This window comes from Hetaerina americana, unplaced genomic scaffold (assembly GCF_022747635.1).
Source record: "Hetaerina americana unplaced genomic scaffold, ioHetAmer1.1.p SCAF_12, whole genome shotgun sequence".
NCBI lineage: Eukaryota > Metazoa > Arthropoda > Insecta > Odonata > Calopterygidae > Hetaerina > Hetaerina americana.
The window spans coordinates 853,622-867,060 of NW_027286292.1; the positions used below are offsets into that span (position 1 = coordinate 853,622).

The window sequence follows — 13,439 nt, forward strand, 5'->3', positions numbered from 1 at the left end:
AATTTCTTAGGCTTGAGCAGGCTTTAGTTGATAATATGTAACCTTGTTTAAAATATGTTGCTATCCTTATTTTTCCTCGTTTTCTGCTCCCCCCCCCCCTCCGCACACATTCGTCGAGGTCCACGAAACGTTCCAACCCTCTTAAAACCGTGTTAATGACTGTCGCATATCTGACTTGAGTCAAATTCATCACGGGCATGTTGTCACTGGAGGTAGAAAGGAAAAATGAGCTTCAGGAGTCCTTCATCTCATTTTGCAGTTGCGAGGCCAATTACTGGCGAGTGAGAAATCTGTTTGGTATCATGTCAGCGAGTTCATCGAGCAGGGTTTATTGCTCCGCACGAAGTTAATTCAAACTCTGGCGTACGTGTTCGCTCACAAATGTTGATTTCGGGGGGAGTCAAAAGAATCGCCGAGCATGGCAGGAGTCCTCCCTGTATGTGCGCCCGAAGAGTTAGCCCATGGCGCGTTCGTGTGGAAAACAACCTGCGCCTTCCTTTTTTCTTTTGTCTCGTCTCTCCCTCCCTCCCTCCCCCGCTCCCACGCACCCCCTCGCCAACCTCTCCACCCCCTCCCCAACCCCTCCTTCCCCTCCTTCTCTTACTGCTCGCCTCTCGAGCAGAGGCCCCTCCAAGTGACTGCCGAGGGCTGTCGCGCCGTCAAGCCTCCCTCCCGTTGCCCAAATCCTTATCCCAACTACAGTAGTGATTTTTATTTGTCGTTCGCCTCTCTTGTCGTGACAGACGCTCCCATTCATGGCTTCTTTCTTTGACTGTTAGCATTGATCCGAATCCCGTGTCTCGTCCGCTGTTGAAAAATGAATCCCTTGGGCTCGATTGCGTCTTCAACGCGTGTCACGTTTGTTGTCGTGTGATGGTGTGTTAAATGTTGATACTCCATTGCTGCGGCGCGGTATTTCCAATTAGTTGGTAAATGCCGCTTCGCCATCAACTGCGCCCCGTCGCTCGTCGGGTCAAACTCACCACAGTCGTGGAAGTGTCATAATCCACTGTAAGAAGGCCAGGCCCATCCCGACATCTTCGTGACCACTGTAATCATGTGAATATGTATGGATAGGTGGGAAATTATTTTATTCTTGAAGTGAGGTCGAGGCTTGACCCCTTGTCATAGTTTATGGAAATATGAAAAATAAAGTTTGCATTATGGATGTGTACGGTATGCAAGCATACATTGAAAAAATGCGTTATGCTCAAGTACGAGGTCCGTCCGGAAAGGAACCCGCTATGTAGTAATTAGAGAAGAATGGCGTGCCTACAACAATGAGGCCTTAGTCCCCTTCAAAGAGCTCATCTTGGGACCTCACACACTTATCCAAGCGCGTCTGCCACATTTCAAAACGATCGACGAAGTCTTTTTTCGGAATGGTCTTCAGCTGCCTCGTCGCATTCTCTTTGATCTCGCCAGCGTCAATAATCTTGCGCTGCAGTTGCAGGGGACTTGCTCCAGATCGCAAACGATGACCCAGGTTTTCATAGCTGGAGATAAGAGTCGTGGGCCTACGGCTATGACCCCGTAACGAGAGCCCAGAATCTTCCCAACTGTTGGTTGAGGAGATCAAAGAGGAATCGACGGGGCAGCTGATGACCATTACGAAAAAGGACTTTGCCGATTGTTTTAAAAGTGGAAGAGGCGCCGGGGTAAGTGTGTGAGGTCCCAACGGTAATACTTCATAGGGGACAGCTAAAGCCTCATGGGTCTTGGCAAGCTATTTTTCTCAAAATTTTGCGTGGCCGGATAGTTTCCGGACAGAACTCGTTTACGTACATCTTAAAAATGCACAAAATGCATAGAAAGCATAGAATGGATTCAGGCGTCACTTTGTGGAAGCGATTCATTTCAGAAAAGAAATACTTAGTTATTCCTATTCTATTCCACGTATAATATATGTGGAATAACTTAGTATTTCTTTTCTGCATATAAAGCGTTGATCCAAAGTCAAACGAAGAAATAAAATCGAAAAAATAAATGGTTTCCAGCGTAACTTTACGGAATTACTTCATAATTTTGTAAACCAGAAACACTTAGTAATGGGGATGGTGCGGTGGCTAACGTACTGGATTCCCTCCCAAAGGGCCCGGGTTTTAATCAGAATGGCCGGTAAACATTTTTCAGTGGCATCCCGATCCTATTTGAGGCGCTTTGTAGAGGGCACTTTGCGTGAGGACGCCGTCCGTCGGATGGGACGTTAAGCTGCGAACCCCTTGGCGCCTTTCGTTATGAGTAGGCTAATGCCACGCCTGGTTTCTCTCCATCCTTCCGCCATTCCCATTCATCCTTAATGGCGCAAATGACCTCGGCTGTCGGTCGCCTCCCATAAATGCTACCACTACTGCACTTGGTAATTCCATTTCGTGATACTCTTTACCTCTCACAGCATAGGATTCCTTGCGGTCTAGCACCCGAAGATCTTGTACCGCTACATAACCTGGGTCAAAATTACAGAATGTTATGAAGTTGATTTGAAAAGTTTTTGGTTCATAAATAACATAAATATCACATCTTCTTTAACAGAAAAAATATATGTATACATTTCATGCATATGGAAAAAGAGGATTTTGGCATAAATCATCATCAAATGTATTGTGTTGACCACGGCCATTTCAAAATATAAAGGGTGGAGAGGAAATGCGGTTAAAATGACGAGGATAATAATGTGGGGAGGAAGGGGAGTAAGGAGGAGGAATGATTTGGTCAGCATCGTATCATTCATATTCACTGACTGACCATTCCCATGAAGTCGGAAAAAAATTAAGCCATATGAACCAACTCACTGCAGGAGCACGCCCACGTGAGAAGTTTGGAGTTGCGAGACCCGCGACGTAAACCTAGAGGGAAGGTAAAAGATTTACCTCCCCCCTAGATTATTATTACTAATACTACATGGTATCCTTGTGTTCCGATGTGCGGAATGAAAACGAGTACATAGTATGTAAGCGAGGTTTGTTGGAGAGTTACTTCCCCACGTAATCTACAGGTCTCATTCCGTGTCTGCTGCCGTCTTCCCCCCCATTTCCCCCCCTCTCTTTCCCCTCCGAGCCCTTTTTATTGAACTCCCTCCCCCCCTTCCCCCTCCAAACTCCCCCCCCTTCCCCCTCCAAACTCCCCCCCCTTCCCCCTCCAAACTCCCCCCCCTTCCCCCTCCAAACTCCCCCCCCTTCCCCCTCCAAACTCCCCCCCCCTTCCCCCGCCAAACTCCCCCCCCTTCCCCCGCCAAACTCCCCCCCCCTTCCCCCGCCAAACTCCCCCCACCCCTTCCCCCGCCAAACTCCCCCCACCCCTTCCCCCGCCAAACTCCCCCCACCCCTTCCCCCGCCAAACTCCCCCCCCCCTTCCCCCGCCAAACTCCCCCCCCCTTCCCCCGCCAAACTCCCCCCCCCTTCCCCCGCCAAACTCCCCCCCCCTTCCCCCGCCAAACTCCCCCCCCCTTCCCCCGCCCTTCCCCCGCCAAACTCCCCCCCCCCCACGCCCTCCAACTGGGGTCAATATTTTGGGGGCACGAGGCGGCCGCGTGGGCTGCATGGGCTCGTGTACCGAGTCCAGAGAAATTCCACCCTATTTATAGCTTCCTTGAAGCGGAGTAACAATGGAGTGGCAGTTAAAATCTACCGCATTCCATCTTTCTAGTTCCAAAGGATTTCGGAGGGGATAACATATATAATGGGGACGGAAAGGAAGTTCACTTCCATTGTGGATTGAGCCGTTCTTCGTCCACGCTGTTTTTCCGATCAATATCTCCACGTCGGTTGTTACTTGGACCACGATTTTTCGTTCCGTTTAATCTCTTCCACTACGTGTCGGTCGAAGAGCGAAAATGTTAACTTACATAGGCTATGCTCCAATTAAGCGATGAAAATTTGGCCCTAGGTTTGGTCGGCGAAGAATTGTTTCGGATGAGCCGAGGCAGAGAAAAAGATTATTTAATAACGTCGGGGTGCGATTTGAGAAATGATTTTGAATTGTCATCGATAGCCAATCATTTTTTACACTTTTGAGAAATAAGTTCAAAGGCAGCGTCAGTAGTGCACTTGCGAGGACAATTTGAATGGCGTAACTCCATTTATAATAGTTATGTTGACGAGGCGAGGGGTTTCGTAGAATCAATTTCCAAATCTTTCTTGAAATTGCAAAATCGGAAGAAAATGAATATTTTTTGGACAATGAACGTACATTGTAGTCGTTTAAATGTATCATAAATGTTTCATTCAACTAATTCCTAATTGATGGAAAGGGATTTGCCTCGGTCTAGTGAGAGGGAAGCCTTACATTCGAATGTTAACATAGGCATGCACGTTATTCAATGGCGCATGATTGACCCTCCAGTTCGACCGAAGCGCCAGTTCCCTCTGTGGTCTCACTCATTTTAAAGTTGGAGTGAAGCATTCTTTATCGACTGAATGCCGTTCTTAGGGCTCCGTTGGCCATTTTATTTCTCTCTTGTCGAGCCTCTCCGAAGTCTTCCGATAAGCTCATGCCACACTCGCGGGTCTGTGTGCACGCAAGTTTATATTAAGGGAGAGGCTTAGACTTGGTACGCAAAGTAATGACTCTGCTATCGCAGTTCAATTTGAATGTAATTTCCCTCTCGTCACGTAAGCTGTTTAAGAATAACTTCCTAGTATCCTCTGTGCTGTCTTTTTGTGTGACCGTTGAATGTCATTAATTTGGTAAAGTAACCTTCATTTGGAAAGGGTCGGCGATTAATATTGTATGATTTATCATTAGGAATACGTGACCACTGATATTAATGATAGTTGAAAGGCCTTACGGTTTCGAATACAGCGAGCATTCCGGTTCAGTAATCCAGCGCTTCCGTTCTTGTTGGCGGAGTGCATTGATATTCCATTACCCTACAAGTTTGTCTTCATAAGTGGACTTCAATCAACTTCTGCAATCGCTCCCTCAACCAATAAATATTCCTAAAAAAGGCGCCTTAGATAAGAGTCGCAAAGAATATTTTTCCATCTCAACTCAATGTCAATATGGATGACGAACTGATTTAATGCAGGTATCAACAGTTCGTAAAATAAAAAGAGTGTTAACTGTTTTTTTCTTTTAATTCGATTGGTTGGACCATATAATAAAAGCTTCACGCGTTGATTGATTCTATTATTGTGAAATAAAGTATGACCACAAATATACATTTCAGAAGCCTACTTCAAGTTCAAAGTAATTAAGCTTTTACGTATTTCATGAAATAGGTTTCTGTTTTTACTCGTAGGATTTACATATCGTGTCTCGTTTCAATGCTATCTTCTTCCAAATGGTTATCGGAAAAGATATTGCATCTTCGGTTGGAATCTTTGCTGTTATATGTTACTTTCATATATTCGTTTCCTCTCCCGCGAGGAAAATGGCAAGCCACTTGATCGATAAGCTCCGCTAATTTCTGTGGGCAGTTATCATTCCTTGGTGAATCCCACCTCTATCTCTCCAGGAGATATCAATCTCTTCTTCTATGGAACCGTTATTAATTCCAATATCCAAAAGAATGGCGTATAATCAACCAAGTGAAGAAGACTTGTGTCTTTTGGTCCTTCCATGCGCATCTTAAATGAAAACCTGAATGCATTTGTATTATTTTGGTATCTTTATATGACTCTTTCGTGTAATGACAGAATGGGGGAAAGAGGGAATGGCATTACACTGCAGTACAATATGTGAAGCGGGAAGGAAACTACTCAATTACTTAACAACCAGAGTGAGCAGCCTCAACAATTGTGGAAAATCTCTAGCAGGACTTCCGGGACTGTGAGCTTTTCTCTTTTTCTCTCTCGTAAGAATGGCTATAAAACCTGTAGTGCTCGATAAAATTCATAAACTTGCAGGGTTTTTAGTCTCATCTCAGGGCCAATATGAGGAAAATTTAACAATCAGTGTGCCTCAAAGTGAATCAGAGCAGAAAATACTTTCGCAAGCAAATGACTACACCTAAAATGCCGCATATACAAATTTGAAATCATGGTGGCCGTGACATAATAGTTGGGACTAAAGAGTGTTGGCATCCCGGGCTGGTTGAGCGAGTACCGCAGCAGTACCACGACCATTCTCCTCCCGATATGAAAATGCTCAAATATCGGGGGGAGGTGGGATGGAACTTATTCGGAAATATCAATACGTAGAATAGATCATGGAAGAGAGTAATGTGATTCGATTTGAAAAATACTCGCATTTTCTCGATTTAAAACATCGAACTCGGGTGCGTACGCGCCTGCTCGTGATTTCTGCCCCGACAGAACTACCTGTCCAGCCGCTCGCTTTCCACCCGACATTCATCGCACTCCTCCCGGAGATATCCTCATGCTCCTGTACGTAAAGAGGATCCCCTAACACATGCAGCGACCCGCCCTCAACTGAGTGAGGGCGACCTATTCCCTCTTTGGTGCTCGAGCCGAGCGATGATATCCGGCCGTATTTCGATCGTGAGCAGGGCTTGGATTCTTGGGTTTATACTTGTAGGCACGCCCTTGCTGTTTTTATTTTTGTAATTCCTAACTCTATTTACGTCACTGTCCGAAAATATGTCGGTGAAAACTGAGTGGGAGGTGCACGGTGTTGAATGAACCGCCGCCTAGTCCAGCAGGTCTTCCTCGTCTGTGTTTAACCCTTTGAAAAAACTCGCTGTCATTTAAATCTTTTGCCAGTCAAATTTCAATTCCAATGTTTACTTCAGCAATGGTCGCCCTCTCCTTGATCTGATCTATTTTTTTATTTGATACCACGGAAATGTAATGTAATAATAATAAATGTAATAAAACTTAATTCTTGGTTTAGCGGCAGTTTGCCCTGTTGTGGGCTTAGTAAATTGTCTTCATAGTCAACTCACCCGGTCCACACTGTTATTTCTCGCTTGGTGTTGAGCTCGAGGCACGAGTGAGGTAGCATCTGTGCGGGGATTTCTAGGCGCGACGAACCGCCGGCCGCATGTCTCCATCTTCAGCATTTGACGCACTTAGGGTCCGTCCTTTAATTTGTGTAAGGTTTTTGTGGGGAGGGGGAGTGCCAATTGGTGCGATTCCCTATGGGGGTGGGGTATTCAGGAGGTTTTCAAAATTTCAGAGTTAAAGAGGACGCCTCAATAGCTCAACTGGCTAAAGCACTTGGCCAGACATCGAGGGATCCGGGTTCGAATCCCGGTCGAGGCGAATGATTTTTACACTCTAAAATTATTGCATTGAAATGCATATTAGCGGATGACTCCGTTAAAAACTACTCCTGCGGCATCTTCTGCAGTTTCTTGGACTCTAGCTTGAGGTTTATAATTGCATTTTTGCAGCTATTGTGTATGCGGAAAGAGTTTCAATTATCCCTGAACATCCGAGAAGAAGTTTTATCAACGAACTGGTGCCCCAGTTCGTTGATAAAACCTTTCATTTCAGATTTTTTTTTAAGGTAATCTACCGGTTAAGGTAGGTTTTTGGATGGACACAACTACCAAACAAATATTTTATTACTCCTACAAAACACAAAATCCATCATCCTACTCTATATCAGGTCCCTCTTCATCTCTGAGTACTTTCTTCCTCCCTTCATCCCGTCCAACATCCCTATCCTGTTCCTTCCCTTTCCTCTTTTGCCCAACATTCTACCCTCTATCACAGTCTTCAACATCCCACTGCCGGTCAACACCCCCTTCATCCACTTTTCCTGCCTCCATAGGATTGCTCCCAACAAACCCCTCTCTTCGCCCACCATACCAAGTACTTCCTCATTTGTTTTCTTCTCTGTCCATTTCACCTTCTCCATTCTTCTCCACACCCACATTTCAAAAGCCTCCAATCTACGTCTAGAATTATGTTACCATTAATCAAGCCGTTAAAAACACTTTGAAATATTTCTTTCATTTCTCTGTCTGTAATCAATTATCAAATAAAAGTGGTATTTTAAGGTAGTTTACTTTTTCCGTACAAAAACTTAATGGCATCAATCAGAAATCTTTGTGAAATACGCCTTCGTCAAATCTAATTGCGCTCTTCCTCTTTGTCAAGAAAAATGTGCCGATTTGATGTTTGATATTCTTGAAAGCGCCAACGATTGCCCAAGAGAATTTCATATGTTAAGGATCCGCACAAACGGTGGGAGGAGTAAAAAAACTGAAATTACCTTAAGTTATTTAAGGACAGCCGCTAAATTGGTATTCTATACGTATCCTATTCCCTTAGGAGGATCCTGGGTGTACAGGGTCTGCCCTAAAAAAAGTGGAATGATATTTATTCCCGCCGACGCGGATGGCTAGAGTGGAGCGATTTGTAGCTGAAAAGGTGTTGGGAGATTTTGGGAAAGGTAACGACCCGCGTCAGTTGTCTGCGGGTCGTTACCGTGTACGGGTAGCTGCTAGGTATGACTCCTGTTCGAGGGTCGCGTCCTGAATTCACGATGCCCCATGCCATGGAGCAACGATACGCGATAAAATTTTGTGTCAAGCTCGGAAACTCGGGTCCGAAGGCCAAGATCATGGTCAAGGATGCTGACTGAGGTGGAGCTACAGAGTGCGCTCCAAAAGCAATGCAAGTAATTTATAGTGCAGATTGGCACAAACACTTAAAATTCTTCCAAGTTCCGTCCTTGGGCCTCGACACATTTTTTCCAGCGACTCTGCCATGACCGGTAAGCGCCCTGGAAGGCGTCTTCGGGGACCTCTCGCAAGGTCTTCGTCACGGTTGATTGTGTCTCTTCTAAGGACGAAAAACGGGTTCCTCTCAGGGCTGCCTTAATCCGAGGAAACAAAAAGAAGTCTGCTGGGCGACGTCAAGAATATAGGATTTCTAAAAAGAAATACGATAAAAATTCTTTCCACAAGTTTGCCCCACTTCACTCATACCCTTGTCACCTTTGTTCGACACGTCAGCGTTTAAACACCTACTAACTCTGCTTCGTCTGTGCTGTGCATTTGCTCTGGACGAGGATTTTATTATGAAATAAACAATAAACTCATCTACAAATTTTCAGCATTACCCCAATCGGACTTTAGTTTTTCCCTGATAGCTAACTTTAATATTCCATGATGTAGCTTGCAGTGGTAAAGCCAGCCTCGTGAATAATCACAAAGTTTATTTATTTTCGAATAATCATGGGCCTTCTTGGCTTGGTGCATTAGCAATAAGCCTGACCCAGGTAAGCCATGGCATACAAACCATTCAAACAACGCTTCTGATGTCATTGACTCTATTGATGGTTGAGGCCGAGACTTTGTGGAAATCCATTGCGAACAGGATTTTCAGAATTAACTTTGCAGTTTCCACATAAAATAACTTATTTATTTTCTATTAGTTTCGCTACACTGTAGCATCTTCAGGAATGTACGTTCCTGAAGATGCTACAGTGTAGCGAAACTAGTAGAAAATAAATAAGCTATTTTATGTGGAAACTGCAAAGTTATTTCTGAAACTCCTGTTCATTGACTCTAGATGTGCATGGCATTTCTCTGCTATTTTGAGGCATTTTAGTATCAGTGTTTGCATAACATTTCAACGAATAAGTTGTTGTTTTTTTCGAGCCATGCGCAATGGAATTTTCTACGCCATATAATAATTCTACTGGAGAAGTAATTCAGCTTTATTGTGAGGCACATGTATATTTTGTGACACTATTGAAACACACATGTTATCTCTATGTGTCTGATCATGATTACATTCATAAAACTGGATAAGGGCGGTCTTCCTCCAAGGCTGGGTGCAGGTTGGCTGCAAAGTAGCGAGTATGTATGTATGTTGGCCTTCCTCTTCCATAATATCAATACCATAGATATGCCCATTCTTTCTGTTGGTTCCTCACTTCCCGTATCATTCTGATGATTCTCTAAAACAGTGGATGGGAGAGAAGCACAAAGGGAATCCCTTCCACTTTTATGGAACTTCATTTCCATGGTTGTCGCTTTGAAATGGGAAGGAAGACTCTCGCACGACTTGTAACTCTGTGTAGATTATATAATTTTTCCCCAAATTTGAATTTTTCATTTTAGGCGCTTATTAATCAAACTGAGGCTCAGCATTGTTCCAATCGACATGAAATTGTTGGAGCATGGTGTTTAAGGTGGGGATGGGGGATTTTTCTCGGGTTATGATGAGTTTAAAGTCACAAAATTCGTAATTATTAGACTTTTATGTGGAGTTTTGTGCCTCACTCTGTGATGAATTATCCTAATGAGAACAATATTAAAATGCAGTTTATTTAGGCTTTCAAATATTGATCATCATGACATGGTACTTTATCTGTTTTAGTAGGCATTGATGTGCATAAAAAATAATGTGATGATATAAAATCTAGTGCAGTTGGTGTGGTGGGCACCTGCCTGCCAGCCCAAAGGAGTTACCTTCGAGTTGTGCTACATGTATTCTGGCTTCTTGACCCTTGAGGCATTTCATGTGGTGGGTGAAAAGTACTTATTTGGATCTCACTTTGGTCACCACAGATGCATGAAAAGCAAAAAAATGAATTAAGGCTGTTGAAAAAAATCACAATTATCATATCCATTGTTCCTAATGAGAGTCAGTAATGAAAGCCTGCTGAATGGAAAATTTCTTCCAAATTATAATTGGAAATGAATGCCAAACATGAAAATAGTGAAATCTGGTGAGCCCAAAAAATATCTTGGTATATAATATCATTGCATTTAAGTGTAAACTGTAAATTTGTTTAAAGGGTGGAAAATTGGAAGTGTATGTACTAATAGAATCTAACCTATAATTTACGTTTGGAATTCACTTGTGCATATTGTAAATATGAACGACACTTGAGAACGAGACTGCTTTAGTGATTATTGCTCTCCGTATGGAGGGTTATAATGACCTTGGTGGCCAACCCAGAGATTTAGAATTCAGCTCCCACCTGGATGTGTTTTTCTTCCACCTAAGGCTTGTGGTTGTAAATTGCCTGCCTGTTCCTTTACTGTTCCCTTGGGTGGACTTAAAGTCAATGAATAAAATCTCATTTTTTTTTTTAACTTTTTGGTCACCAAGGCATTGGGATCACCAAGGCATTGGGATCAATGTTTTCTTTTGAGTTGAAATTTTTTGTAGCAGTCTAAATTGCTCACCTGTGGCCGTTGTAATATGAGAGATAGTCTCTTGGCAGGATTGGTTGTTGTGATGCCAAATAATCCAAAAGGAATTGCGTACATTGGTTGTTGGAAAGGTAATAAACATTTCCCTTCTCGCTCTTTTCTCACATCTTACAGTGAAGGCAACTGGTGTGATCTTCCTCCTGGGCGTGGGCAGTTTGATGTTTTACAAGCTGTACCACTTCTGCTGCACGAGGCGCCCTCCTCGCCCCCCTCCCCACCCCCACAGCCCATCGCCGCATGCCACTGCCACCTACTTCCCATTCTCCCTGCCGCTCACCCAGCTGGACGACTCTGAGACTTTCAAGGTATTTGCCACTCTCATTTGAGCAAACGTTTGGGCTTGAGCACGAATTAACAATCCCCTGGCACACCCTCACAGTCCGGTAGACTAAACTCTCTTGGGACTACTAATCCAATACTTTGCATATTGCCATGCCAAAAAGTAGAGAACCTGTCTGTGCCCATTACCATGGTCCAATGACTTTTGCTTTTGACACTAATACACTCCTAATGTTTGCATGGTGATATGCTTGATTTGGCAATGAAATGGTTTCAGGGTCTGTACTTTGGTCCGCGGAGCCCTGCATGTGATGAAGATGTTCCCTTCAGGAGGACACATTGTGCCTCGGTTGAAGATGGCTCTTCCTCACCAAGTTCATCATCTTGTGTAAGTTGCTTCCTGACTCGATGAACCAATGTGATTTGAGTAGTGTCACTGCCATAGTTTTGAGAGAGGATTTTGTGGAACTTAAAATGAGGCTTGCCTCAGTTTGGTCAAAAAAATGTCGCACTGTTTCTGGAGCCATTATATTTGAAGCTGAATGGTACTCCCTCAAGTTTTCAGCCCAGAAAACCATATGGTGTTTCGTGGCATGCTGAGGGTGAGCATGTAGTTTTTAAAGCAACTGTTGCTCACATAACCAGTTTTACTTATCAGTAATCTGATGATTGCGATTGGAGCTCTAATAGATGTTTGTTTTCTACCACTCTTCATTGACTCTTGTACCATAATTTCAATTGTTGCTGATGACAAAAAATGACCTCTTTATCTTGGGGTAGGTTACAAAACTGTATCAATTCAATAGCTGCTGTTTGCTGAAGGAATTTGCATGTTGAGCTAACATATTATTGTATATTATGTATGGCAAATAATGCATGAGGGAATATGGAATAGAAATAGCTTTCATAAATGATTAACGGTAATAGAATGCTCAGCTGCAGCCTTACCCACGGCGCTTCATTTGGCTGGAGGTTTTATTTCAATATCAGATCATTCATTACTGCTTTTTCTTGACATTTGATCCTGATATATATGTCCTTATAAATTTATCACATGGGCACAGTTTATGATCGATGATGCCTTTATTTTTATTAGCTTATTGATAAAGTTACACTGTCAAGAAAATGGGAGTACTTCCAGAGTTAATTGGCTTAATTTAAAGGAACCATTGAAAAAGTGTAATTTTTCATTGTAATTACTTTCTCAGTTTGCTGTTAAAGTCTTCATATCTAGTTGGAAAACTTAAAAATTCACCCTTGATATTTGTTCTTTTACTTGTTCATACCCACTTATATCCATTTAGCAAATACACAGTCATGTGTTTTATGATGGATAAGTGAAATGTAGTCAAAATATTGTAAGCTTGATGGCTATGTTTAAATGATGGTTTTGTTTGGTAAGTGAAGAGTATGCGAGATGTCTTTTGTGCCACCAAGAGCTATCAGTACATGGAGCTGCAAGAGCTAATGGCAGGATAAACACTTGGAGATCAGAAGTTTCTTTTTCACTAACATATACAAGTGAAGCAGTTTCACCAAATATAAAAGTTATTTATAAATAAGGGGAAAATACAACTGCAATTAAAATGCCATTAAAAGTATGCCCCTAAAAATTTTCAATATTCATGTGGTTGTAAATTATAAAAATATTGCCTTCATTTGTATCCATCATCAAATACTACAACAAACATGCTCCAAGGAAATTACTCTAATAATAATTCTGTGAAGTGCTATAGAGTTGAACAGGATCACATAAGAAATTTGGATTGCCAGAATGTTTGAAATGATTTACCTATATAAATAAAAGTATACGAGTCAATTGTTTCATAATTTTAAGATCCATATAAGCTGTCTTCAAATATGGAATATAAAAAATATAATGTTTAAAAAAATGCTTGCAATTGGGGTATAATATAATAATATGGATATAATTATATGCAAACAAATGGGTAGGCTTTTGCACTTAGTACTGGTGGTTAAATTCCCTGTACAGGTGTCGTTAAGTTAATTGTTATCCAGGTAATCTTGATTGACTGCTAAAATTACATATATTAACTAATGTATCCTGGAACTGTTCTGG

General features: G+C 42.6%; 1 protein-coding gene across 2 annotated transcripts in view; it reads left to right on the forward strand.

Annotated features, from left to right (window-relative positions):
• The window catches only part of LOC139685637 (uncharacterized), a 106,788-nt gene that overhangs the window by 62,742 nt on the left and 30,607 nt on the right, over positions 1 to 13,439 (forward strand). The window contains exons 3-4 of one of the 2 annotated variants that reach the window (XM_071582582.1): positions 11,195 to 11,385; positions 11,637 to 11,747. In XM_071582582.1, coding sequence (XP_071438683.1) covers positions 11,195 to 11,385; positions 11,637 to 11,747 — 302 coding nt within the window. The remainder of the gene's footprint in view (positions 1 to 11,194; positions 11,386 to 11,636; positions 11,748 to 13,439) is intronic. The other variant, XM_071582583.1, reaches the window with a different exon arrangement.